This window comes from Passer montanus, unplaced genomic scaffold, assembly GCF_014805655.1.
Source record: "Passer montanus isolate IOZ18808 unplaced genomic scaffold, ASM1480565v1 scaffold156, whole genome shotgun sequence".
NCBI lineage: Eukaryota > Metazoa > Chordata > Aves > Passeriformes > Passeridae > Passer > Passer montanus.
Window position 1 is genome coordinate 601,129 of NW_024362716.1, and position 27,011 is coordinate 628,139.

The 27,011-nt window shown below is 57.1% G+C and overlaps 4 protein-coding genes across 17 annotated transcripts in view; 1 reads left to right on the plus strand and 3 right to left on the minus strand.

The window, feature by feature from the left end:
• Positions 1-358: 358 nt before the first annotated feature.
• On the minus strand, positions 359-2,747 carry LOC120499006 (prisilkin-39-like). The gene has a single exon (XM_039702356.1). The coding sequence runs from the start codon at positions 2,264-2,266 to the stop codon at positions 1,058-1,060; it is 1,209 nt and encodes a 402-aa protein (XP_039558290.1). The 5' UTR covers positions 2,267-2,747; the 3' UTR covers positions 359-1,057.
• A 1,671-nt stretch (positions 2,748-4,418) lies between these two features.
• Positions 4,419-14,343, plus strand: SLC25A42 (solute carrier family 25 member 42). 3 transcript variants are annotated; one of them, XM_039702357.1, is made up of 7 exons: positions 4,419-4,652; positions 6,130-6,241; positions 7,986-8,011; positions 9,144-9,310; positions 10,284-10,400; positions 10,715-10,894; positions 11,499-14,343. In XM_039702357.1, exons 1-7 carry the CDS (start codon positions 4,575-4,577, stop codon positions 12,004-12,006), a joined length of 1,188 nt encoding a protein of 395 aa, XP_039558291.1. In that variant the 5' UTR covers positions 4,419-4,574; the 3' UTR covers positions 12,007-14,343. The 3 variants fall into 3 exon arrangements, with proteins under 3 accessions (XP_039558291.1, XP_039558292.1, XP_039558293.1); XM_039702358.1 differs by having other exon boundaries at positions 10,743-10,894; positions 11,666-14,343; XM_039702359.1 differs by having other exon boundaries at positions 10,743-10,894; positions 11,499-11,871.
• Positions 14,344-17,287: 2,944 nt separating this feature from the next.
• On the minus strand, positions 17,288-23,368 carry TMEM161A (transmembrane protein 161A). 2 transcript variants are annotated; one of them, XM_039702354.1, is made up of 12 exons: positions 23,314-23,368; positions 22,268-22,371; positions 22,120-22,200; positions 21,908-22,005; positions 21,354-21,510; positions 20,414-20,565; positions 20,100-20,160; positions 19,864-20,007; positions 19,351-19,464; positions 18,792-18,966; positions 18,412-18,508; positions 17,288-17,916 (listed from the first exon to the last, which is right to left on the minus strand). In XM_039702354.1, exons 1-12 carry the CDS (start codon positions 23,314-23,316, stop codon positions 17,660-17,662), a joined length of 1,443 nt encoding a protein of 480 aa, XP_039558288.1. In that variant the 5' UTR covers positions 23,317-23,368; the 3' UTR covers positions 17,288-17,659. The 2 variants fall into 2 exon arrangements, with proteins under 2 accessions (XP_039558288.1, XP_039558289.1); XM_039702355.1 differs by lacking the exon at positions 19,351-19,464.
• Positions 23,369-23,743: 375 nt separating this feature from the next.
• LOC120499008 (collagen alpha-1(I) chain-like) overlaps positions 23,744-27,011 on the minus strand; it is a 34,258-nt gene continuing 30,990 nt past the window's right edge. For 6 of the 11 annotated variants that reach the window (XR_005626785.1, XR_005626786.1, XM_039702369.1 and 3 more), the window contains 4 exons: positions 26,761-26,816; positions 25,968-26,073; positions 24,712-25,162; positions 23,744-24,621 (listed from right to left, as the gene is read on the minus strand). Coding sequence is in view for 9 of the 11 variants with exons in the window: in XM_039702369.1 (XP_039558303.1) it covers positions 24,830-25,162; positions 25,968-26,073; positions 26,761-26,816 (495 nt within the window). In the remaining 2 variants the exon portion in view is untranslated. The remainder of the gene's footprint in view (positions 24,622-24,711; positions 25,163-25,967; positions 26,074-26,760; positions 26,817-27,011) is intronic. The other 5 variants (XM_039702364.1, XM_039702365.1, XM_039702361.1 and 2 more) reach the window with 2 other exon arrangements.

The following is a 27,011-nucleotide window of genomic DNA, read 5'->3' on the forward strand; positions in this document are numbered from 1 at the left end:
AAATGGAATTGGTTTTCTTTGGTTGCTCCCTCCCTGCCCTGCCCAGGTGGTTTTGCTGTGGCAGGTTTGGCCTCAGGAGGTTGCACAGAGCCCTGAGCTGGGATGGCTTTGGGACAGGTCAGACAGGTTTGCTGCCAGAAAATAAAAATTAAAAATAAAAATAAAAATAAAACACCCTCAGTTGTGCAGGCCGGGCCCTGCAGGAGCTCCTGGGGAATTCCTGGGAAGGAATCCCTGGGCAGGAGGGAGGGAGGGACTGCGGAGCTCTGCAAATGCACTTTTGTTCTGCTGTTTCACACCCAGAGGTGAAGCGCCGTCCGACCTGATTGCCCAGAAAATAATCCATTGAAATTTCGATTGCCCAGAAAATAATCCATTGAAATTTTCAATTTTCCCAGAAAATAATCCATTGAAATTTTCAATTTTCCCAGAAAATAATTCCATTTAGATTTAATTTTTTTTCCAGAAAATAATCCAATTTAAGTTTCAGTTTTCCAGAAAATAATTCAATTAATTTTTTTTTTTCCCAGAAAATAACCAAAATTAAATTTTTCCCAGAAAATAACCCGATGAGAGTTCCTTTTCCCAGGCAATAATCCATTCCCCGGGCTCTGCAGGGGTGGTGGTGAATGCAAGCCCTGAGCTCTGGGCAGGGCTCCAGGCAGGGATGGATTTCCTTGGCACACGTGGGGCTCCTCAATTCTCCTTTTCTTTTATTTTTGGGTTTGTTTTGTTTCTCAGAGGCGATTTCAGCTGCTCTGCCCTCACTCTTTTTGTGCTGAAGAACTTCCTGGCAGTTTGTGTGAGCTGAGGGCTGCTGAAATCCCAAATAATTCAAATTTCACCCCCCTCTGCTGCCATTTCTCCCTTTGGGGGCCTCCTGCAGGCTTTGAGAAATTAATTTTTAATTTTTTAATTGTTTATTTTTAATTTTTATTTGTTTATTTGCTGCAGATTTCTGTGCTGGGGTGGGAACACAGAAATTAGTTTCTTTTCTGGAAAAAATTAAATTTAAATTTAATTATTTTCTGGAAAAACATGATTTAATAATATTTTTTCACTGTTTCTTTAGGATATTTCTTTGGGAAAAAAAAAAACCCCAAAAACCCCCAACTTTTTGGAGCTCGGGGAGGGGTTGGGGGTGGTTTTGTTTCCTGGAAAAAGAAGTTTTTGTTGGTGGCTGCCCCAGGAGCTGTGCCCTGGCTGAGATAAAGCTCTGCAGATAAGGAAGGGCTGGGGAGCAGAGCTGGGGGACATTGCCCGGGCCCTGCTGCTCCCAGCTCCCAGGGGAAAAGGGGAAAAATGGGAAAAATGGGAATAATCTGATAATGGGAATAATGGGAATAATCAGAATAATGAGAATAATCTGAATAATCTGAATAACTGCACTGTGTGACATTGCCAGGGCCCTGCTGCTGCTCCCAAATCCCTTGGAAAAATGGGAATAGTGGGAAAAAATGGAATAATCGAATAATGGGAATAATGGGAATAATGGGAATAATCTGAATAATGGGAATAATCGAATAATGGGAATAATGGGAATAATCAGAGTAATGAGAATAATCTGAATAATTGTTCTGTGTGACATTGCCCGGGCCCTGCTGCTGCTCCCAGCTCCCAGGGAAAAATGGGAATAACCAGAACAATGGGAATAACCAGAATAACCAGAATAATGGGAATAGCCAGAACAATCTGAATATTGGGAATAACCAGAATAATGGGAATAACCAGAACAATCTGAATATTGGGAATAACCAGAATAATGGGCATAACCAGAATAACCAGAACAATGGGAATAACCAGAATAATGGGAATAACCAGAATAACCAGAATAATGGGAATAGCCAGAACAATCTGAATATTGGGAATAACCAGAATAATGGGAATAACCAGAATAATGGGAATAACCAGAATAACCAGAACAATGGGAATAGCCAGAACAATCTGAATATTGGGAATAACCAGAATAATGGGAATAACCAGAACAATCTGAATATTGGGAATAACCAGAGTAACCAGAATAATGGGAATAACCAGAATAACCAGAATAATGGGAATAGCCAGAACAATCTGAATATTGGGAATAACCAGAATAATGGGAATAACCAGAATAATGGGAATAACCAGAATAATGGGCATAACCAGAATAACCAGAACAATGGGAATAACCAGAATAATGGGAATAACCAGAATAACCAGAACAATGGGAATAGCCAGAACAATCGCTCTGTGTTTGTGGAGATAATCCCAGCCTCAGTGGCACCATTTCATTTGGCAGTTTCCCTTCCAGGCCTGTCTTTCTCAATGGTTTTTTTAGCAGAAAGTTGCGTTTTGCATTCCTGAGCCCTGCAGCTCCATTTCTGTTTCTGGGGTTATTTTTGGCAGGATAAATCTGATACTGTGGCCTCCATTCCTTGACTGCAGGGCAGGGCTAATTCTGCACCTGTGGTTTCCTTCACCTTTCACCCAAAAAAGGGAATTTTACAACTTCTCCAGGCCTGGCAGATAAGGGGGAGTGAGAAGGGGAGGCAGTGACTGCAGGTCATTGGGAATAAGCAGAATTAATTGGAAACAATTAGAAACAATTAATAATAATTAGAAATAATTAATAATGACGACAGATGGTCTCTGCTGCTGGTGCCTGTGGGGTTTCTGCTGGCTTGGGGTGGGTGAGGGAGCTTTCCCAGCAGTGCTGTTCAGGGTGTGGGGTGTTGTATCCCATTAAATCCCCCCCGAGGTCCCAAAACACCCTCAGGGGTTGGGAATCCCTGGGTTTGGGGTTCCCCAAATTTCCCAGAGTTTTGGGAAGCCAGGAGGAGCTTTGGGGGGACAACAAAACCGAGGGAGGCAATTCCCAGGGGCCTGGAGGGGCAGGGAAGGGGAAAGGGGAGCGTGGAGTTGGGAAACTGGGCAGGAATTCTGGCTGTGGGGAGGGATTTGGGGATGAAGGGATTTTGGGGGTGAGGGAATTCCCAGAGGAGCCGTGGCTGCCCCATCCCTGCAAGTGCCCAAGGCTGGGCTGGAGCAGCTCGAGCATGAGATGATCCTGAAAGTCCTCCCTAAAAGCATCATTAATTCTGGGATAATGAGCTGGGAAGGAATTCTGGCTGTGGGAAGGAGTTTTGGTGGGAATGGAATTCCCAGAGGAATCCCAAGGCCAGGCCAGGGCAGTTCGAGGTGGTGGAAGTGTGGGGTGGGATGAGATGATCCTAAAAGCCCTCCCCGACCCAAAGCATCGTTAATTCGGGCTAATTAAAGTTCTCCAGGTGTGCTCTCCCCACTCTGGAGCGAGGATGGGGCTCCTTCCTCCCGAAGTGGTCACGGCAGGGCTGAGCTTTGTGTTTGCAGCCTGCTGCCAGGCCTGGGAGCAGCAGTCAGCACGTCCCAGAGGTGCTGACAGGCATGAAGCACCCGAGACTGCCAAAAAAAGGGGGAAAGAGGCTGGGAATGGTTTTTGATCCCCACGTGAGCGAAATGTTGTGCCCAAGGTTCCACAGGCAGCAGGGGGAGGGGAAGTGCTGGGGGCAAGAAGTGCCTGAACTCAGGAATTCTCATTTCCTAATCAAACACCCCTTGGAGGGTTTAGCCTTCCACGCTGGGGCTGTTGGAGCAGCTCAGTGGCTCAGAAAAGTGAATTTTGTCCTTGCAGAGCCCCTCTGTCAGCAGCTCCAGGGTTTTCACAGCAGCAGTTCCAGCCCTGGAGATTCCAGGCTGGAAAAGCTGCAGCATAAAAGGCAGAAATCTCAGAAAGTCAGAGCTAAAAAAGAGAATTCTTCCATTTAAATAGAATTGTTCCTTCATCCCACTCTGCAGCCAAGGTCAGGCTGACCTTTCCTCCTGTGGGTTGGGTTTGGGGCATCTCAGAGCAGGAGAAACCCGTGCAAACCCCCTGGGAGGAGAGGCAGTCCTGGGAGAGCAGATCCACCCAGAGCGGCCTTGGTGGCACGTGTGAGGCACCGGGTCCCTCTCTTCCCAAAATAACTCCCCTCGCTCCTGCCAGCCCTGCGGACTCATTCCTGGCACTATTTTTTCCCCTTTTTCCAGAGGGTTTTAAATTTCCACCTCCCTTCTCCAGTGTTGTTGTTCAGCAGTCCCAGGGAGACACCAAAATGCTCTCTGGGAGAGGGCAGGATCTGCCCTTTTCCCTGGAAATTATGGATATTTTAAATTTCCACCTCCCTTCTCCAGTGTCTCCTTCAGCAGTCCCAAGGAGACGCCAAAATTCACACTGAGGGGGCAGGATCTGCTCCTTTTCCCTGGAATTCTGGATCTTTTGGTGTTTTATTGCAGCTGAGTTCTTTGTGGGGTGAGAAGGCTTGACAGGAGTGGCACAGTTTTTATCTGGCACCCCCTAAAAATCCATTTCCACCTTGGAGGAAGGGAAAGGATCCTGGAAATGCCCTTTTCCAGGGAACTGGGAGAGGGATTTCCTGCTGAAAGTGGCCCTGGGGGCGGGTCACTCCCCTGCCCGTGCTGTCTCACCAGGATATTTCCCATTTTTGACATTTTCCCTTTGGTTTCTGGGTTGCATGTAGGAGCTGCAGCTCTCCTGGCCCCGTGCAAGTGTGACTGGTATGGGTAATGGTGTGAGAGAAGGTGCAGTGGGATTCCAGAGGGATGTGGAGCCCGTCCCAGCCCGCCTTCCTGCCGAGGTGAGAGCAGGGGCTGGGCCAAGGGACAGGACCCGGGGAGTGGGGACTTGGTGGGGATTTGGGGAAGGAATTGCTGGCTGGGCTGGGGTTCCCTGAGCAGGATCCCTGCGAGTGCCCAGGGCCAGCCTGGGGCAGCCTGGGCTGCTGGGAGATCCCCTGCCCGTGGAATGGGGTGAATTCTGAGCTCCTTCCACCCCAAACCAGTCTGGGTTTGAGCTCTGGACTTCCCAAAGCTGCAGTTTGTGCAGTCCAGGGGGTGAGGGGATCCAGGGCTTCCCATCCCCTTGGGAAGGGCTTGGGCATTGCCAGGGGCACACAGGGCATTGCCAGGGGCACACAGGGCAATTCCCAGTGACAGACAGGGCAGATCCCAGTGGCACACAGGGCAGATCCCAGGGGCACACAGGGCATTGCCAGGGGCACACAGGGCATTCCCAGTGACAGATCCCAGTGGCACACAGGGCATTCCCAGTGGCACACAGGGCAGATCCCAGTGACAGGACCATTCCCAGTGGCACACAGGGCAGATCCCAGTGACAGGACCATTCCCAGTGGCACACAGGGCATTCCCAGTGACAGACAGGACAGTTCCCAGTGACACACCGGGCAGATCCCAGTGGCACACAGGACTATTCCCAGTGGCACACAGGGCACATCCCAGTGCCAGTTCCCAGTGGCAGTTCCCAGTGGCAGTTCCCAGTGCCAGTCCCACTCCCAGCCCGGGCTGAGGTGGCAGACTGCTCCAGCAGCACCCCTCCAGGCTTTCCCTGCTCCTGGGCTGCTTGGAGCCTCAGGAAGAGGGAGGTGCCTCCCAGCCTTGCTGGGTTTTAACCCAGATCTGGGGCTGAAGTTCACTTTGCACGGCTGGGGAGGGGGAATTGAGCTGATCCAGGGGTTTTGGGTCATAAACATTAACTTTGGGGTTGGGAAACACAAGGAAAATGTTGACTTCTCTCTTCCACCCAGTGTCAAAAGTTCACACATCAAGCCTGGGCTTGTTCTCCCTCCACAGCCTCCACGGGGTTACATTTTGTGGCTTTTTTGTTGTTGTTGTTGCTCTCTGTGGGAGAAAAATCCTGATTTTATAAATATGAGCTGTGGCAGGAATTCCAGCGGCAAAATCCCTCTCATTCCACCCATCAGAGGGGGAAAAGTGCCTGGATTTACCCTCAGGAGCTTGGGAATGGTGTGGGAATAGGGCTTGGGTGCTTCTTTTCCAGAAACTTCCCTTCTGCCCATGCCTAAAAATCGTGGGGAGGGAGAAGAAAGGGAAATATCGGGGAGAAAACAACACATGCAAGAGGAATGCTTGGAATTTTGCCTCACAGTCCAACCAGCAATTCACTGTGCTGGAAACTCAGTGAAACATTTTGACCCAAATCCTGGCCCCGGGGTGAATGCTGCAGAACAGGTGAAATATTATTCCTTGTGGCATTGATTTATTTTTTTTCTCCTCTATCCAATGCTTTTGCCCCAGGATAACCAGGAGCAGAAGAAGGTGCTGAACTCCCTGATGTCTGGGGCTCTGGCTGGGGCTGTGGCTAAAACTGCAGTGGCTCCTCTGGACAGGACAAAAATCATGTTCCAAGGTGGGTCCCCTGGGCTTTTTTCCCGGTTTGTTTTTAACTTTGAGCCCTTTGTGCTCATCCAGCTCATTCCCCTGGACATGTGGAGGCTCTGGGAAGGGGAATTGGGCTGTGGGGGTTCCCTGCTGAGGGCTGGGTGCCCAAATTGTGCCCAAAATGGGAGGCAGCAGGCCCTGGAGCTGCTGCATGCCTGGATGTGTGTGCTCTGGCACCCCTGATTGTCACAGAAAATGACATTCCTCTGAGTGGAACAGAGAATTTCCCTGTGCTTAGCAGGATTTGGGGATTTTGGGATCTCTTGCAGTGCAATTCCTCCAGTTATCCCAAGGGGAACAGCACAGGCCTTTAATTCAGTGGACATTTGGGAAAGCCAAGAATTTTAATCCTGGTGACGTCCCAGATGAACTGAGTGGGGCTCAGCCTAATCCCTGGCTGACATTTAATTCAGAATTGATTTCTGCTCACATGATTTTCATTCTGGGCACAGCAAGGAGCTCTGCAATGTGGGTCAGGGGGCTGGGATTGCCCCTGGCACCTGAATTTTTGGGTTTCCCCCCCAAATCACACAGCCAGGTTCATTTTAGGGTGGAAACGTCAGGGGCAGGGATGAGAGGGAAGGCACAGAGCTGGGCTGAGCCAGGGGATCACCTGGAATTTGGGCAGGCCACATTCCTAAAAATCCCTGTGTGCTTCAGCCCATCCCAGGGGCTGGAGAGGATGGCATTGAAATCTTCCAATGGGAGCAATTTCTAGGGATCTGGGGTTTTTTTTTAGGTTCTTGCTGCCCTAAGGGGTTTTGTTCCCTGTGTGTGAGGAAGGAAAATATCTTTGGGTCATCAAAGTGATGCCTGGAGTTAGGAATGGGGCTTGGGATGGTGGAAAGTGTCCATGGCAGAGGGGTGGATGAGCTTCCCCAGCCCAAACCATCCCAACAACTCAATCATTTTATTATTTGGAATATTTTTTAAAGGAACAAAACCCCCTTGATAACCATCACTGTTCATCGAGGTAGTTTTTATTCCTTAAAAAAAAAAAAATTCCAAATAAAAGCATTGAATTGCACCGAGGAGCAGCAGTGGGGAAAAGTGGATTTGCATGGAATTGTTGGATGCACTCGAGAGGCTCCCAGAGCCTCAGACGAGCGAGGCAGGAGCTGCTGCAGCCCCTTAATTGGAGCCACATTCATTAAAGCTCTCCAGGCAGGGTTTGCCCTTCCTTTGGCAGAGCTGCCAAACAAATCCTGCCTCCCAAAGCCTGCCTCGTGCCTTCCACGGATAAGGAGGTGCTGTCACTTCGGATGGATGCAAGGGAAAGGAGAGAAAAACCAAAAATCAGGGTTGATTGGAGTTTGGGATGGAGCTGCTCTTGCGTGGAGCTGCTCTGCCCTCGCTGCTGCTGGAATTAGCCCGGGCTCTGGCCATGCAACTGCTCTGACAAACAAGTGAGCAGTGCACTTTGATGTTTCTCCTTCATTAATTGTTTTTATTTATTCATTTATTCTGCACAAACTGCATTTTCCTAACAGGCAGCTGGGGGAAAAAATGGAATTTTGTGCTAAATTATGGGAGCATTTATGAGACAAAGAATCTCTATTTCCTCTTGCATTCATTCTTTTCCTTCTGTTTTTATCCCTTTAGCCAAAAGACCTGTTTATTTATCCCTTATTTAGGGATTCATGGATCAATATTTATTTCTATGCCTCGCAAGCCCTGATCTTCTTTTTTTTTGTTGTTGTTTTTATTTTTAGTGTCTTCAAAAAGATTTTCTGCCAAGGTAAGGTGATGTCTGTCTGCTGTCGATCTGAAATGTTTAATTAATCTTTTGTTGCTGTTTTACTTTTTTGGGGATTTATTAGCAGCTGTCCATGAAAACATGGAGGGAAAGACTGGGAATAGTGTTTTTAATTACAGGATTAATTAGGACAGTGATTGCTGGGGGGATTCAAACTCCAGGTTGTGCCTGTGATGTGACAACAGATGTGACATCACTCAGGGCTTTGGCTCTTGGGACCTCTTTTAGTGGCTTTGGGACCTTTCCTGGTGATTTGGGGACCTTTTTTGTGTTTATAGGATTTTTTTTTTTGTTTATAGAACCTTTTCTTGTGCTTGTGGGACCTTTTCTAGTGATTTGGGATGTTTCGTAGTGATTTTGGGACCATTCTTTGTGATTTTGGGACCTTTCCTGATGATCTCGGGACCATTTCTAGTGCTCATTCCCTTCCCCAACCACACAGGAGTTGTTCCAGCATTTACAGGGAATTAAATCTGGGATCTGATCTCTCTCCTGGCTTCCTGAGTGCATTTTCTGTGTGCATTCCAGCTTTTCCATGCATGGTGTTTGTGATCCTAATGTTCCTGCCTGGCCCCAGAGAGAGGAATTTGGGTTTGGGAAGGGGTTTTGTGCAGATTGTGCCTTCCCAGAGGGAGGAATTTGGGTTTGGGAAGGGGTTTTGTGCAGATTGTGCCTTCCCAGAGGGAGGAATTTGGGTTTGGGAAGGGGTTTTGTGCAAATTGTGCCTTCCCTGAGAGGGAAAACGAGGCAGGCTGGGATCTAAAAATCCTTCCTTGCTCTTGCATGGAGCTTCACTCTGCCCTCGCTGGATTCTGGGATCCGTGATGGAAATGCTCTGAAAAACAAGTGCACAGTGCAATTTTGATATTGTCCTTTAATTAATTTCTATTTATTTACCCATTTATTCCACACAAACTGTGTTTTAAAGCGCGTGGGTGTGCCAGGGTGGCCATGACAGCTCTGTGGGCAGGGGATTGGGGGGGTTTGTCTGTGGGCTCGGCTCCCTGCCCTGGTTCCTGCTTCCCCTGCCCCTCGGCCTGCTCCCCACGGATGATTTTTCCCCTCTCCCTGCTCCCCATGGCTGGAACCCACCGTGGGTGGTTTGTCCCCTCAGGAAGCGTACAAGCTGATCTATCACACCTACCTCAACGAGGGCTTCTGGAGCCTCTGGAGAGGGAACTCGGCCACCATGGTGCGGGTGATCCCCTACGCCGCCATCCAGTTCTGCGCCCACGAGGAGTACAAGCAGATCCTGGGCAACTACTACGGATTCCAGGGAAAGTAAGAGGCGGCGGGGCTCGGGGTCCTGCTGGGCTCCTGAGGAGCTCCAACGTGGAAGCTGTGAGGGGGAAGCTCTGAGGTGGAGGTTCCAAGATGGAAGCTCTGAGGAGAAGCTCTGGGGAGGAAACTCCAAGAGGAGAGCTCTGAGAAGCTCCAAGGGAAAAGCTGTGAGGGGAAGCTCTGGAGGGGAAGCTGTGAGGGGAGGCTCCAAGATGGAAGCTCTGAGGGGGAAGCTGTGAGGTGGAGGTTCTGAGGAGAAAACTGTGAGGAGAAGCTCTGAGGGGGAAGCTCCTAGGTGGAGGTTCCAAGGGAATGCTGTGAGGAGAAGCTCTGAGGGGGAAGCTCCTAGGTGGAGGTTCCAAGGGAATGCTGTGAGGAGAAGCTCTGAGGGGGAAGCTCCAAGATGGAACCTCTGAGGAGAAGCTGTGATGGGGAAGCTCCAAGGTGAGGGAGAGCTCTGGGGAGGAAGCTTTGAGATGGAAGCTCTGAGGGAAACGCTGTGAGGGGAAGCTCCAAGGGGGAAGCTGTGAGGGGAAATTTCGAGGTGGAAGCTCTGAGGGGGAAGTTCCGAGGTGGAAGTTCTGAAGGGAAGCTTTGAGGTGGAAGCTCTGAAGGGAACCTGTGAGGGAAGCTCTGAGGGGGAAGTTCCGAGAGGATGCTCTGAGGGGAAGCTGTGAGGTGGAGCCTTTGAGGGAGAGGCTCCGAGGGAAGGAAGCTGTGAGAGGAGAGCTCCAAGGGGAGGCTCTGAGAGAGAAGCTGTGAGGGGATGCTCCAAGGTGGAACCTTTGAGGAGGAAGCTCCGAGGCAGAGGAAGCTGAGGGGATGCTCCAGCCGAGCCCTGAGCCTCCTCTCCCCACGGATTTCGCTGTGGGATGGCTGGGAATGCCCAGCAGGCAGAGCAGTGCCGTTCCCACAGCCAGGTGGGATTTGCAGCTGCAGGTGACGTTTGGTCTCTTCCCTCACCCCTCTCCAGGGCACTGACGCCTTTCCCTCGCTTCATCGCCGGCTCCCTGGCTGGCACCACGGCTGCCATGCTCACCTACCCCCTGGACATGGTCCGTGCCCGCATGGCTGTCACGCCCAAGGAGATGTAAGTGCCTCATACACAACTTTCTGGGTTTTTTAAAAGGTCACCTGGTTCTATTGCTGTTTTTTGGGTCATTCCTTGCTGGGAGGCTTTGGTGGGATAAAGCCCCGGGGTCTGAGCAGTGATTCAGTGTCCAGGGGCGTGGATGTGGGAGGAGATGGATACTGGGAGACCAGTTCAGGAGGCCAGCTGCATCCAGGAAGGCCCAAGAGAGCTGAAACCCCCTCTGAGCTGCCTGATGAGCTCAGAGCTGAATTAATTACTAATGAATCCATCAGGGGGCCCTGCTGGGAGCCCCCAGCCGCTGACCAGCGCAGGTCTGCTCTCCCCGTGTCCCCACGGCAGGTACAGCAGCATTGTCCACGTCTTCATCCGGATATCCCGCGAGGAGGGGCTGAAAACCTTGTACAGGGGCTTCACCCCCACCATCCTGGGCGTCATCCCCTACGCCGGCCTCAGCTTCTTCACCTACGAGACGCTGAAGAAGGTGCACGCAGGTAAATGCAGGAAGTGCCAGAGGGTTTGGGGGGCTGGAGTTGGGGTGGAGGGCTCTGTGCAGCTCCGGGCTGTGGACGAGGAAAGCTGCAGGAAGGCTGGGCCTGAATTGTGGAGGAAAAAAGGGAATTTCCAGGTGGAGAGGGACTTGGTTGTGCTCTAAGTTGGGAGCAAGACCTGGGGAGTTGTACCTGAGACTGTCAGTAAATGAGACATCACTCGGGATTTTGTTTTGTGGGACCTTTTCTAGTGATTTTGGGGCCCTTTCTAATGGTTTGTTTGGGAGCTCAACCTGGGGAGCAAAAGCTTGGGAACAAAACCTCGGGAGAGCAACTTGGGAGCAAAATTTGGGGAGCAAAACCTTGGGAGCTCAGCCTGGGGAACAGAACCTTGGGAACAAAACTTTGGGAGCTCAGCCTGGGGACCAGAACCTTGGGAACAAAACTTTGGGAGCTCAGCCTGGGGAACAGGACCTCGGGAGAGCAGCTTGCGGGAAACAAGACGCGGGTAGCGAAAGCCCCCGAGCGCAGCGTCGGGAAGGAGCCCTGCATCCCTCCACGCTGTGCCCGGGCTGTGGGTGCATTCCAAGGACCCGTGTCCCCCCAGAGCACAGCGGGAAGGCGCAGCCCTCGCCCCCGGAGCGGCTGCTGTTCGGGGCGTGCGCCGGCCTCATCGGCCAGTCGGCCTCGTACCCGCTGGACGTGGTGCGGCGCCGCATGCAGACGGCCGGCGTGCTGGGCCACAGCTACAGCTCCATCCTGCTCACCATGCAGGACATCGTCAGGGAGGAGGGACTCGTCAGGGGCTTGTACAAAGGGCTCAGCATGAACTGGGTGAAGGGCCCCATCGCCGTGGGGATCAGCTTCACCACCTTCGACCTGACGCAGATCCTGCTCCGCAAGCTGCAGCACGGCCCCGGCCTCGAGAGGTAGTGGCTTTGTGTGCAGAGAGCAGCTCCTTCTTCCCGGCCTCCCACGTGCTCCTGCAGCTGGGAACTCGCCCGTTTGTTGGGGTTTTTTTTTTCCTGTTGTTCCCGGATTGGTTTTTTCCCTCCTTTTTAATTTGGAAGCCTAACTGTTCCCTAAGTGAAAAATTCCCAGTTGTGCAGAGCTGAGTCCTCAGAGCAGCTGCTGCCTCAGCCTTGTGATGGACCCTGTCCCCAGGAGTGGAGCCTCCCCACCCCACCTGTGCTGCTCCTGGCTCCTCCCCTGGCTCTCCGTGGGCAGATGGAAGAGGGGGCTTGGAGCTGTTGGGAATGACCCCCTGGATCTGGGAAGGGGCAGTTCTGTAGCTCCCTGCATTCTGCCAAGTGCAATATCCCAGTGTAGTCTGTAGGGAATTCCAGATTCCCCTGGGCTGTGAAAGCAGGACACTACACTTGCTCCGAAAGCTGAATGTTTCCTCTGGCTGGCAATGCTGCCCCTTTTCCGTGGATCTCCTTGCTTTTGGGTGGAGCTGCATCAATGTCCCTCGTTTGTGGTGTCCCTCTGAGATTACCAAAGACTGGAGGCAGCAGAGGAGGGGAGTTGTGAGCCCTTTCATGAAGGAATTTTCCTCTGTGTGCCGCCGGTGTCGCCGAGCAAGGGCTGTGCCTGGATTCCCAAACTGATCCACTCCAGCTGCATCCGTGCTGTCCTCGTGCTGCCTGCCCTGGAGAGGCAGCGTTTTCCAGGGCTGCAGGCGCCGAGGGAGGAGCTGTTCCACCCTCCCAAACCCCTCGTTTCACTCAGTGTTACCTCTGCTCTGTGCACCGTGGCAGAACAAACCCTGCTGCAGCCCGGGCTGTCCCTGGGAGCTGAGCTGGGCGTCCTGGCTGTCCCTCCTGGTACCTGCTGGGTAGGTCCTGTCACTCTGTTCACTGACTCACCCCTCTGCTGTTGAGCCCTAAAATCCCCCTTGGAGCCGAGCCCTTGTGGGCACCACAGCGCTGGCCCTGCGGTGCCAGTCACTTCCAGCTGGGCTCGAGGGTCTCTGTGCTCCCCTTTCCAATCAGTTTTCAGGGAAATGGAGATTTTTTTGGTGGGTGATCCATCCCTTCTGTTAATTCAGAAGTCAGAGCAGACTTCAGACTCCTCTGATGATAGATTACACGAACCAAGGTGGAAAAAATCCCTTTCCAGAGAGTCCATAATGTAAGAAAAAACCCCAGATTTCCCTTCAGACCTGTCCTTTCCTGGTTGTTCTGTGCTTTAGCTGTTGTGGCTGGAGGGGATGAGTGGGAATGGAAGGAATTGCACAAGGGGGCAGGAGCAGCCTTCTCCTTTCTTTTTTGTCTTTGCACTTCTTCGGAGCACCAAGCTGCTCCTGATGCCAAATATTTCCTTAGGAATCAGGGCATGTGGCAGTGGCACTGCAGTGTTGGCACAAGATTGTCCCCAGCACTGGCCTGGGGCAGTCTGGAGCTGGGATCAACCCCAGCAGTTCTGCCCCGAGCCCAGCAGGGACACATTCCCTGATTTACCTGGGAACTGAAGACCCTGGGGTGTGGGGAGGTGGTGGCCACGGATTCTGTGTCGTTTTTTGGGCTGTGGGAATGTCCCAGCTCTGCTCTCCCCTCGCTCAGCCCCCATTCTTTTCTCCAATGGAGAAGCCAATTTCCCTGCTCTAGTCCTGGTCCAGAGGGAGGAATTCCCAGCACTGTCCCTTCCTGTCCCCTCCCAGCTGGGAAAAGCAGGAATTCCAGGAGCCTGGGGGTGCTGACAAGTTTTTCTTTTAATTAGCAGCTGCACCTGATTTAAATTCAGAATTTCAGCCAATTTCCCCACAAGTTTTGCAGGCTGGGTGTTCGTCCAGGGGCAGATCCTTGGGTTCAGCCTCTGATGGTTTTGGTGCTTTTGTTTCTCAGAGTGTGTTGCTGCTTTGGGTTGGTTTAAAAAGCTTTTTTTTTTCCCTTTTTTTTCCCTTTTTTTTGAATGTAGAAAAGGGGAAACAGAGTGTTCCCTTCCCTTCTCTTCTTCCCTGCATGGATTCACACACGTTCCAGATTTTTTCTGAGGTGTGCTGGCCAGAAGAGCTCTGAGAAAGGAAACAACTCAAAAGAGGAGTTTTTCCCTTTTTGTTTCTTCCTTTTTTTCCTTCCTGCAATTCCCTAATTTTTCATTTTATCAAACTGAATTCCCCACTCCTCTTTCTCACAGATCCTTAAAGCATCACCACCAAATCTGTGCTTTTTGTTTTCCTTTTCCTCTCCCTCCTCCTGCTTCTCCCTGCACCTTGAGCCCCGCACTGGCACTTCGAGAAAACCAGGTCCAAAAAAACCGCACCCAAAACGTCAAAATTGCAGCTTTTTAGCATTTTCCAACAGCCCAAGCAGTGTTCCCTCACAGCCTGGATGCTGCAGGAACTTCAGGCACCAGGGGAAGGTTTTGGGGAACTTTCCTGAGCTCCTTGGCTGGTTTGGCACCTTCACTTTGTACCTTCTAGGGGCTGATTTCCCCCTTTTATTCTCCTTTTTTTTAACAACATTTTGCCAAAATATTGGAGTTCATCAAGGCAGTGAAGAACTCTTACAGGTATTTTTGAAGCTGGCTGCAAAGTGGGGATCCCTCTACAGCACAGAGTCCACGATGACTTGGGGGCACTTGGCAACAAGATGAAAACTCAGTGGGATTCCCTTTTCTTCCCCCTCTTTTCTTTTCCCTGTTCTCCCCCGCCCAGTTTTCCCCCTTTTCCTCCCATTTTCCCCTTTTTCCTTTCCCCCACTTTTCCCTCTTTCCCTCTCCCTTCTTCCTTCCCCCTCTTCCCTTCCTCTTTACTTTTCTCCCTTTTCCCTCCCCCTTTTCCCCCTTTTCCCCCAAATCACCACGAGCTGCAGGGTGTCCCAGCACCGGTCACTGCCCGTGTGGTCTATGCATCCCTTAATTAGCACAAACACTGTTAATTGCCTTCCCCGTGCCCTCTGCAGCGATGTGTGCGTGTCGATTTTGACGGCTTTTCTTGGATCTGGATTCTATTTTATTGCAGTGAAGACACTTTGTTATATAATGTTTATATATTTGAAGATTTGTGCCAAGAGAGGATGTATATTTAATAAAAAACGTGATTGACTTGGGGGCTCTCCACGGCTTCTCTCTGCTTCCCAGGCCTGCAACGTTTGGGGGGTTTTGAGAGGATTTTGAGGGGATTTTGAGGGGATTTGGGGGGTTTTTTGGGGGGGTTGTGAGGAGATTTTTGGGGATTTTTGAATAGCTTTTTGAGGGGGTTGTAAGGGTTTTTAGACGTTTTGAGGGTTTGTAAAGGGATTTTTGGGGGATTGTGAGAGGGTTTTGGGGGAAATTATGAAGGGTTTTTTAAGGGATTTTTGGGGTGTTATGAGGAGTTTTTTGAGGGTTTTTTTAGGGGATTATGAGGGGTTTTTTCTAGGGGTTGTGAGGATTTTTGAGGGTTTTTTTTGTGGGGATTTATAGAAGTTTTTATGGGTTTTTTGAGGGTTGTGCCCCCTTGCCCACACAAATCTCCTGTCGTGCTTTGGGTCAGGGCTTTGCTGGGACTTTGGGGGGTCCCAGCGGAAGGGAAGCAGCTCTGGTTGTCGCTGTCCCCAGCCTGGTGGCAGCAGGTGGCACTGTCGGCTCGGGCACGGCCTGGAGCCTTCCCCCAGCTCGGGGCTCCCAGACTGAGAACCGCTCCTAACTCCCAAAAAGCCTTTATAACCCCTCAAAAAAACCCAAAAAACAAACAAACAAAAAAAACCCCAACAAACAAACAAACAAAAAAACAAAAACCTCATAACCCCCCCGAAAAACCCTCAAAACCCCCCCAAAAAACGCCTCAAAACCCCCTCAAAAAAATCCTCACAACACTCAAAAAAAACCTCAAAACCCCCCAAAAAACCCTCTTAACCCCCCAAAAACCCACAAAAAATCCTTCATAACCCCAAAAAACCCTCACATCTCCTCCCTAAAATCTCCTCACAACCTCCCAAAAACCGTTTAAAAAACCCTCATAACCTCCCAAAAACCCTTCAGAATCCCCCCGAAAAACCCTCAAGAAAACCCTCAAACATCCCTCCACAAACCCTGTCAGGGATCCCATTTGGGATGAAGTGGGGTGGGAAAGGATTTCTTGTCAGGGATCAGATTTGGGGTGGAAATGGGGTGGGAAAGGATTTCTTGTCAGGGATCAGATTTGGGGTGGAAATGGGGTGGGAAAGGATTCCTTGTCAGGAATCCCATTTGGGATGAAGTGGGGGGGAAAGGATTCCCCCCATCCCTCCCTGTAAGGGATCCCTGACAGGGAATTTTGGGGTGGAAATGGGGTGGGAAAGGCTCCCCTATCCCTCCCTGCCAGGTGCCGGTGTCCCTCTGCCGCCCCCCGAGCCCCCGGAGCCCCCCGAGCCCCCCGCCCCGCAGGGCCGTGTCTGCGCTGCGCTGCGCTGCTCGATCTGTCACTGTCGCCGCCGGGCAGGGTCACCCGTCTGGGCAGCTCCCCCGGGAGGCTCCGTCTGCGTGTCTGCCCCCGCCGCGACCGGCCCTGGCAACGCCACAGCGACCGAGGGACAGGGCAGCGCCACGGCGGGACCCCAACCCCTGCGGGACCCCAACCCCTGCGGGACCCCAACCCCTGCAGGACCCCAACCCCTGCGGGACCCCAAACCCTGCGGGACCCCAACCCCAAACCCTGCGGGACCCCAACCCCAAACCCTGCGGGACCCCCGCACCCCAAACCCTGCTGGGGACAGCCCCGCGCCCTCCCAGCCTGCTGGGGGGCAGCGCCCAAATCCCCGCTGGGCTGGGCCGGGCTGGGCCGGGCTTTGGGCTCCCCATTTCCCCTGGGCTGGGCTTTGGATTCCCCACTTGCAAAATGGGAATTTCCCCTCTTTTTTTCTTATTTTTTCCTTCAAATATCCATGGCGAGGATTCCCGGGAAGCAGCAGCAGCAGCAGCAGGAGCAGGAGGAGGAGGAGGAGGAGGAGGAGGAGGAGGAGGAGCTGGATTAGCCCAGTTAACCCCAGCCCGGCGCTGCTGCTGCTCCGGGGCTCGGCCGGAGGGAATTGAGACCATTACAGGGCAATGAAACAGGATCAGAGGAGCTAATCCCGTCTGACACAGCTGCAGCAGCCACCCCGGGGACCCCCTGTCCCCACCCAGTGCCACCAGCCCCAGGTGACCCCAGGGACAGCAAAGGGACCCCAGCCCTGTCCCCACCCAGTGCCCCCAGCCCCAGGTGACCCCAGGGACAGCAAAGGGACCCCAGCCCTGTCCCCACCCAGTGCCCCCAGCCCCAGGTGACCCCAGGGACAGCAAAGGGACCCCAGCCCTGTCCCCACCCAGTGCCACCAGCCTGGGTGGCCCCAGGGACAGGGCCAGGTGAGCTGAGGTCTGCTCCTGCCGGGTGGTGCTTCAAGCAGCACTGTGACACTGCTCAGGGGGTTGGGGACACCGAGAGCAGCTTCTGGGTGACAACAACACTGGTGTCACTGGTTTATTGTGGAGCAGGCAGCCCCGAGGCTGCCGGGCCTGAGGGGTCACACGGGGTGCAGAGACCCCACAAAAACCCCTCAGCCTCAGCTGAGAGCACCCCGACATCTCTGCTGGCCACTCCAGCTGCCACTCCTGGATGTCCCCACCGTGTCCCCAGCACGGCAGGAGCCGCTGCCCTCCAGGAAAAGGCAGCACTGGAGTGTCCCCACGGGGGGCAGGCACAGCGGTGACACAAAACCCGTCCTGGTGGCACCAACGTGTGTCCTCAAAGTGGCACAAGCAGGCAAGGCAGCAGCACCCAGTCCCTCCAGTCCTCCCAGTCCCTCCAGTCCCTCCCAGTCCTCCCAGTCAGGACGCTGCCAGGTACTGGTGGAAGTAGAGGCCGAAGAGGCTGGTGACAACCTGGCAGGCGGCCACCCACCAGGTGAGGAAGGAGAAGAGTCCTCGGAAGAAGGGGGGGGTGAAGATGCAGCCCAGGACCCCCGAGATCTCCTGCACCACCACCTGCACGTCCCTGTCCCCGTCCCCCTCGGGGCGTGGCGGGGCCACCGGCGCTGCTGGGGACACGGCGGGGGACGCGGGGTACAGCCCCCAGGAGAGGTGACCTGCGGGACACAGGGGACAGCTCTGGGGGCTCTGAGGGACACAGGGGACAGCTCTGGGGGCTCTGAGGGACAAGGGGACAGCTCTGGGGGCTCTGAGGGACAAGGGACAGCTCTGGGGGCTCTGAGGGACACAGGGGACAGCTCTGGGGGCTCCAGGGGACAGCTCTGGGGGGCTCTGAGGGACAAGGGACAGCTCTGGGGGCTCTGTGGGACCCAGGGGACAGCTCTGGGGGCTCTGAGGGACAAGGGACAGCTCTGGGGGTCTCTGTGGGACCCAGGGGACAGCTCTGGTGTGTCCCCGTGGCCCAGGACTGCTGGGGGCACAGTCCCAGCACCGAGTGTGTCCCCAGTGCAAACCAGAACAGAACCAGGGACAGAACAGGGACAGAACAGGGACAGAACCAGGGACATCCCGGGCTGGGCTGTGCCAGCCGGGGACAGTTCGGGTCCCGGGCCTCGTGCTGACCCCGCAGCCCCCGAGCAGCCCCTCCTCACCCAGCGTCTTGAGCAGCAGCGTGCAGTGCAGCGTGAGGATCACGGGCCCCAGGTACTGCAGGCTCACCACGGACACGTAGCAGTAAATCCTGGAGATCTGCGGGAGCCCGGGAATCGTCAGCGCGAATCCCGGGAGCCATGCCCCAATCCCAACCCCGATCCCAGCCCTGACCCCCATCCCGTTCCTGGTCCCAACTCTGACCTTGATCCTGACCCCATTCCCATTCCTGATCCTGATCCTGATGGTCTTGATCTCGATCCTGTTCCCATCCCCATCCCCATCCCCATCCCCATCCCCGTCCCCATCCCCGTCCCCATCCCCGTCCCCGTTCCCGTCCCCGTCCCATCCCGTCCCATCCCATCCCGTCCCCGTTCCCCACCTGCTGCTGGATGTCGCGGGCCGGGATCCGCCCCGCCTGGCGCCGCATGCGGCGCACCCAGCGCTCGGCCAGCCCCAGGTACGCCTGCAGGTGGTGGCGCGTCCCCAGCAGCCGCAGCAGCGACAGCGCCACCACGGCCCAGAGCCGCAGCGTGTCAAAGGACGCGTCCGACAGGCTGGGGACAGGGGACAGGGGGTGGCACCGGGCTGGGGACACGGCTGGGGACAGGGGACAGGGGGTGGCACCGGGCTGGGGACACGGCTGGGGAGAGGGGACAGGGGGGGGCACCGGGCTGGGGACAGGGACAGGGGACACGGGGATGGCACCGGGCTGGGGACACGGCTGGGGACAGGGACAGGGGACACGGGCTGGGGACAGGGACAGGGCTGGGTACAGGAACCCCTGATCCACAGGGGACACGGGGAACACAGAGGTCACAGGGGACATTGAGGAGCGACTGGGGGACGCTGGGTGTTACGAGGGGTTACTGTGGGGACACCGTCACGGGGGTCACAGGGGTCACGGGGGTCACGGGGGACGTCCCCAGCTGTGCCCTCACATCTGCACGGTCTGCTTGCCCAGCGGGGCCCGCAGCAGGAAATCCCGGGACAGCGGCCGGACCCAGAGCAGCACCACCAGCACAGGAGCCACGAAGCCCACGTGCAGCAGGGCCCTGGAAGGGACTGTCACCCACCCCAGAGACCCCAGAGAGACCCCAGAGACCCCAGAGAGACCCCAGACCCCTCCTCTCCCACCCCAAACCTCCCCCAGAGCTGGGGGGTCCTGGCACCCCAACCTCCCTCCCATCCTCCCACCCCAGGTATCCCCTGCTGTCCACCACTGTGTCCCCCACTGTCCCCAGGTGTCCCCCACTGTCCTCCCCGCTGTCCCCAGGTGTCCCCCACTGTCCCCCACAATCCCCAGGTTCCCCCGGTGTCCCCAGGTGTCCCCCACTGCCCCCACAATCCCCCGGTGTCCCCAGGTGTCCCCCACTGTCCCCAGCTGTCCCCCACTGCCCCCCACAATCCCCAGGTGTCCCCAGGTGTCCCCAGGTGTCCCCAGGTGTCCCCACCGTGTCAGGGGCTTGCCAGCCGCCATGCTCAGGGCGTCCAGGTGTGTCTGAGCCAGGCGCAGCCCCGGGAAGGTCAGGCAGGCGCCCAGCAGGGAGCCCAGGGCCACCAGCCCCAGCTTGAAGGCCAGCCTGGCCAGCGGCAGCCTGGGGACAGGGCACAGGGGACAGCGCGGCTGCGGCCACCGGCCCTGCCCCAGCCCCCAAAAAGGGGTTTGGCCCCCCCAGAACCAACTCACGTCCACTCCCAGCCCCGCGGCTTCAGGATGGGCTCCAGGTTAGAGGAGACTCCGGCCAGCCCTGCGGGAGTGACCAGAGTGACCACAGAATGACTGGGGAGTGACCATGGAGTGACCAAGGGAGTGACCAGGGAGTGACCACAGGGGAGTGGCCAATGGCAGAGGGGAGTGACCCCCAGGAGTGAGGAGTGACCCCAGGAGTGAGGAGTGGCCCCTGGGAGTGACCAATGAGTGACCCAGGGGTGAGGAGTGACCCCCGGAGTGACCCCCGGAGCGCTGTGGCCCCCCTGCCCGGGTCCCCTCCCGGCACCCACCGGCCTCGAGGCCGAACTCCAGGAAGTCCTCGCGGACCAGCAGGGCCAGCATGGCCAGCAGGAGGAAGAGGAAGGCGGCCGTGAGGCACACGGAGCGCTCCCCGCCCTCCTCCGAGCGGAAATAGTGACGCATCACCGTCAGGAAAACCTTCCTGGGGGTGGGATGGCCGTCAAGGAAACGTTGGGGGACACCAGGGGACCCCCGAGCCCGGCTCAGCCCCGGGCATCGCCACGAGGCCACCACCAGCTGCTCTGCGGGGAGCCCCCAGAGCTCGGAATGAGCCCAGGAACTCAGCAGGGAGGGAAAACCTGCAGAGCTCAGGAATGACCCACAAAATTCAGCAGGGAGGGAAAACCTGCAGAGCTCAGGAATGACCCACAAAATTCAGCAGGGAGGGAAAACCTGCAGAGCTCAGGAATAACCCACAAAATCCAGCTTTGGGCCTGGGCAGGGAGGGCAAACAAGGGCGGGGGCCCCGCTGGTGCCCCCGAGGGCAGGATACACGCAGAAGAGCACGGTGAGCAGGCACCAGAGCACGCCCAGGTTGCCCTCGCGGGCCGGGCTGGCCAGGCAGGAGTAGCCCTCGCTGAACACTGACCCCAGAAACTCAGCAGGGAGGGAAAACCTGCAGAGCTCGGGAATGACCCCAGAAATTCAGCTTTGGGCCTCGGCTGGGAGGGAAAACCTACAGAATTCAGAAATAATCTACAGAATTCAGTTTTACACCTCACCTGGGAGGGAAAACCTGCAGAGCTCAGGAATGACCCACAAAATTCAGCAGGGAGGGAAAACCTGCAGAGCTCAGGAATAACCCACAAAATCCAGCAGGGAGGGAAAACCTGCAGAGCTCAGGAATAACCCACAAAATCCAGCTTTGGGCCTGGGCAGGGAGGGCAAACAAGGGCGGGGGCCCCGCTGGTGCCCCCGAGGGCAGGATACACGCAGAAGAGCACGGTGAGCAGGCACCAGAGCACGCCCAGGTTGCCCTCGCGGGCCGGGCTGGCCAGGCAGGAGTAGCCCTCGCTGAACACGTACACGGCGCCCGCGTAGACGGAGAAATCCACGAACCACTGGTACTCCAGGAAATAGCGCAGCACTGCGGGCGTGGGACGTGTCACCGCGCTGGGGACAGGCCTGCCACCGCGCTGGGGACACGCCACTGTGCTGGGGACAGGCCTGCCACCGCGCTGGGGACACGCCACTGTGCTGGGGACACATCACCATGCTGGGGCACATCTGTCACCACAGTGTGGACACACCACCACACCAGGCCCATGTCTGTCCCCACACTGTCCCCGTGTCTGTCCCACACTGTCCCCATGTCTGTCCCCACACTGTCCCCGTGTCTGTCCCACACTGTCCCCGTGTCTGTCCCACACTGGCCCGTGTCTGTCCCACACTGTCCCCGTGTCTGTCCCACACTGGCCCGTGTCTGTCCCACACTGGCCCGTGTCCGTCCCCTCACCGGGGACCCCCCGCTCCCCGTTGCTCACCCAGCGCGTCCACGGCCGTGATGGGGCTGGTGTCCAGCTGCAGCTCGATGTCGCGGGGCACCGACAGGGGCTTGTCCTCTGCCACCCCGCCGGCCCTCCTGCGGGCAAGCCCAGGGCTGGCTGTCACCCAGGGGTGGCTGTCACCCAGGGCTGGCTGCCACCCGTGCCACCCGGGGTGGCCCCCGCTGTCCCCGGCCCCCGGTGACACCGACCTGTCCCTCCTGCCCTTGGGGCGCTGCTTCCCGGCCAGGGCGCAGAGCTGCTCGTCCGTGGGGTGCTTGTACCTGTACAGGCTGGGGGACAGGGGGTGGCAGCAGCTGGCGCGTCCCCAGCAGCGCGGGGACGGGGCCAGGGCCGTACCTGCCATTGCAGAGCAGCCAGCGGGCGAAGGAGCAGCGCGGGGCCAGCCTGTGCAGCAGCGTGGCGGCCAGCAGGGTGACCAGCAGCTGCACCCCCATCACCGCCTGCGGGACAGCGGGGTCACCGGGGCTGGGGTCACCGGGGCTGGGGACAGCCGGGGTCACCGGGGCTGGGGACACCGGGGTCACCAGGGCTGGGGACAGCCGGGGTCACCGGGGCTGAGGTCACCGGGGCTGGGGACAGCCGGGGTCACCGGGGCTGGGGACACCGGGGTCACCAGGGCTGGGGACAGCCGGGGTCACCGGGGCTGAGGTCACCGGGGCTGGGGACAGCCGGGGTCACCGGGGCTGGGGACACCCCGGGGCTGGGGACAGCCGGGGACAGCCCCGCAGAGCCGGCCATGGGGCTGTGCCCTGCTCTGTCCCTGCTGGGGACACCCCCTGGGAAGGCACCGGGCAGGGACCCTCGGGAACCGGGGGGGCGCTGCAGGGACCCCCGGCCGGGTGGGACCCCGGGCAGGGACCCCTGGCCACGGTCACCCCGGGACCCCCGGGCACGGACCCCCTGGGACCCCCCCGGGCAGCCTGGCCACGCATCCCCCGCTCAGAACTCCCGGTCCGTCCTGGTCCGTCCCGGTCCCCCCAGGGTCCCTCCCGGTCCCCCCAGGGTCCGTCCCGGTCCATCCCGGTCCCTCCCCGGTCCGTCCTGGTCCATCCCGGTCCCCCCAGGGTCCATCCCGGTCCATCCCGGTCCCTCCCGGTCCCCCCAGGGTCCGTCCCGGTCCATCCCGGTCCCTCCCCGGTCCGTCCTGGTCCATCCCGGTCCCCCCAGGGTCCATCCCGGTCCATCCCGGTCCCTCCCGGTCCATTCCCGGTCCCTCCCGGTCCCCCCAGGGTCCATTCCCGGTCCATCCCGGTCCCCCCAGGGTCCGTCCCGGTCCATCCCGGTCCCCCCAGGGTCCATCCCGGTCCATCCCGGTCCATCCCGGTCCCCCCAGGGTCCATTCCCGGTCCATCCCGGTCCCTCCCGGCCCGGCCCGTGCCCACCATGCCGGGGGTCAGCGCAAAGGCGCCCGCAGGAAGCCCGCCCGCGACCCCGCCCCCTCGGGCACGCCCCTCATATCAACCAATCCGAGACTGTGTTCCTTTTGATTGGCAGATCATTGACCAATGACAGGGCGGCTTTGGGAGGGGGCGGGCTCTGCGCGGCACGCGGTTCCGCGGGCGCGGCCTCCCGGGAGCGGTGGGGCCCGGGTTCGAGTCCCGGCGGGGCCGGTTCGAGTCCCGGGAGCCGCGGGTTCGAGTCCCGGCGGGGCCGAGCCCGCTCGGGATATCGATAGTGTCGATAATATCGGTGATAAATCATATCCGTGTGTCCTCTCTCACCCCCGCCCCGGGCTAACACCAGGCAGGCACCGAAGCAGCTCCTGCGCTCCCCCTCCTCAGCCGACCCGTAAAAACCAGACTCGACCCCGGGGAAATTAATTTAATTTATTACCAACGAAAGCAGAGCAGCACGATGAGGAATAGAACGGAATCTCAGTTCCACCACCCACATCCCAGTGCCAGGACCCAAAATCCAGTTTGATCGTTCAAATCCCAGTTTGATCACCCACATCCCAGTTTGATCTCCCACTCCCCAGTGCCGGGACCCCCGGCCCGTGCCGGGTCCGGGCCGCGGTGCCCCTGGTCCAGCGGCGCCGCTCCCCAGCGTTGCCATGGAAATCGATCTCCCTGGCGACGGGATGCGCTTCCCGCTAGATGTCGCTTCCGCCCGCGCCCGGAGCATCCCCCGAGGGCTCGGGGTGCCCGGCTCTGGGGGTGCGACCCCCAAAACCCCTCCCCTGGCATCCCCCGCTGTGCCCCCCCCAGCAGCGCCTCCTCCGCTGGGATGCGGTGCCAAAAACGCCCCAAATTCCCCCAAAATACCGCAGCCCGGGGAAGCCTCCTGCTCCATCACCTCCGCTGCCTGCATGCCCTGAGCCCCCCAAAACCCCCCAAAACCGCCCAAAACCCCCCAAAGCCGCCGGGTTGGACACGGGCGCTGCCCGAAGCGGCAGCTCGGTCCCTCGGAGCCCCCGGGGCGCCGCTTTCAGCTCAGACCCCCGAGGGGAGGCGGAAGATGGATGCTCGGAGCCCCCCGGGGACACAAAGGCGCCTTTGAGCGCTGATTTTACACCGCTCCCCATTAGCATCAGCAAAGGCAGCGCCCGCCGCGGGACCCCGAATGTCCCCAAACGTCCCCAAAACCGCCCCGGGGGCGACATCTCCCCCCAGCGGGGCTGGGCCGGCTCCAGCCCGGCACCGGGGCGCTCCCCGCCTCCGTCCCTCGCTCCGGCCGTTTGTCCCAGCCCCCTAAAAAAGAGAAAAATGAAATAAAATCCAAGTTTCCCGCGGCGCACAAAGGCGGCGGCCGGGCATTGTCCCGCGGCTGCATCGCATTACCCGGGGCCGGCGGAGAAATCTCCCGTATTTCACGCTCCATCGAGCAGCTGCCTGTGTATATTTTGTGTGTTGCACTTTTAGCATGACAAAAGGAGAGGGCCTGTGAACTCCTTGCTCTTCAGACCTCTCCGGCTCGTCCCCCCGCGCGGAGCCCCCCTCGGTTAGCATAACAAACTGCCACGCTTCCCCTCCGACGTGCCGCCTTCTCCCTCCTTTCATCGATTTTATTGATTTCAGTTTTCATTTTTTTTACATTTTTTTCCCTCAGCCTTAATTTAATGCACGGCTCAGTATTTGGGAGGGGGTTTTGGGGATGTCCCTGCTGAGGTTTGTCCTGGCTCTTGTGGCACTGAAAGGTTTGGTGGCATTTTAGAGGTGTCCCCTGTGGGGGGACAGAGCTGGAGTCACCGCGACCCGCCTGCTGGAGCTGCGGGATTGCCTCGAAATTGGGCTAAAAGATGGAAAAAATGGGAATTGTGGGGCTGGAATGGGGCTCGGGGGGGCCTGGTGGGGCTGGGGCAACCTGGCCCTGTCCCCAGCCTGTCCCAAACCTGTCCCCAGTCCATCCCACCTGTCCCCAGCCTGTCCCAAACCTGTCCCTGTGTCCCCAGCCTGTCCCCAGCCTGTCCCCATCAGGGTGACCCCAAAGGAAGAGGGATCTGAGCCAGCCCCCAGGTCCAGGCTGGGAATGAGGAGAGGAAAAGGGATTGAGGCACAGGTGGGACATCCCTGTCCCTGTCCCTGTCCCTGTCCCTGTCCCCACCCTTCAGCCCCAAAGGGACAGCAATTGTCCCCTCTGGGCCATCCGGACCCCCCCACACCTCCCTCTGCAGAGCTGGGAGAGGAAAACCCCATTTTTTGGGACTGAAAGGAAAGGGGCAGGTGGCACCTTGGGACAGGGGAAGGGACAGGTGACACCTTGGGAAAGAAAGGAAAGGGGCAGGTGGCACCTTGGGACAGGGGAAGGGACAGGTGACACCTTGGGACAGGGGGAGGGACAGGTGACACCTTGGGGCAGGGGAAGGGGGCAGTGACACCTTGGGACAGAAAGGAAAGGGGCAGGTGACACCTTGGGGCAGGTGGCACCTTGGGGCAGGGGAAGGGACAGGTGGCACCTTGGGGCAGGTGGCACCTTGGGGCAGGGGAAGGGACAGGTGGCACCTGGGGGCAGGGGAAGGGGCAGTGACACCTTGGGGCAGGGGAAGGGGCAGGTGACACCTTGGGACAGGGGAAGGGACAGGTCAGGAGTTCCTCACCGTGCTCGGGCGGGTCCCGGGGCCGGGCGGGGGCAGCGCCGCGCTCACGTCCTTGTCACTGCCCCTGGCCCGGGGGGGGCCCGGGGGGGCGGTCACCGAGAGCGTCCTGGGGAGGGACAGAGCCAGTGTCACCTGCCGTCCCCAGGAATGTCCCTGCTCCCAGTTCCCAATTCCCAGTTCCCAATTCCCAGTTCCCAGTTCATTCCCAGTTCATTCCCAGTTCCCAGTTCATTCCCATTCCCAGTTCATTCCCAGTTCCCAGTTCATTCCCATTCCCAGTTCATTCCCAGTTCCCAGTTCATTCCCAGTTCCAGTCTCCCACACTGCCCCACGTTGTTCCAGCCCCTCCCTCACCCAGCCCCGCCCGGCCCGAGCCCAAATTCCCTCAGTCATTAATTACTTGGGATAATTAACTGGGGTTTAGTTGGTTTTGGGGTCCCTGCTGGTTCCCCCAGCTCCGATTCCCGGGATTTCGGGATTCGGGTCCAGGGGAGGCTCCGGACGCCCCCAGCCCCGAGGATGCCCCCGGGGATTCCCGGGATTCCAGAATTCCAGAATTCCCAAATCCCCAGGATTCCAGAATTCCAGAATTCCCAAATCCCCAGGATTCCAGAATTCCCAGAATCCTCAAATTGCCAGAATTCCCAGAATTCCCAGAATTCCCAGGGTTCCAGAATTTCCAGGATTCCCAGAATTCCCAATTTCCCAGAATTCCAGGATTCCCAATTTCCCAGAATTCCCAGGATTCCCAGGATTCCCAGGATTCCCAGGATTCCCAGATTTTGGTGCTCACTCTGTCTCCGCCATCCCAAGGAAATCTCTGTCCCATCCCAACAGGAAGAGCTGGATCTGTTTGAGTTGGGGAAATTTGGGAGAATTAATTTGGGAAAGCTGGATCTGTTTAATTTGGATCTGTTTAATTTGGATCTGTTTAATTTGGATCTGTTTAATTTGGGAAAACTGGATCCGTTTCAGGGCAATTCCAACAAATAAAGCCAGGGATTTCGGGCAGGAAAACCAGGATTTCTCAGTTCTGGAAACGCT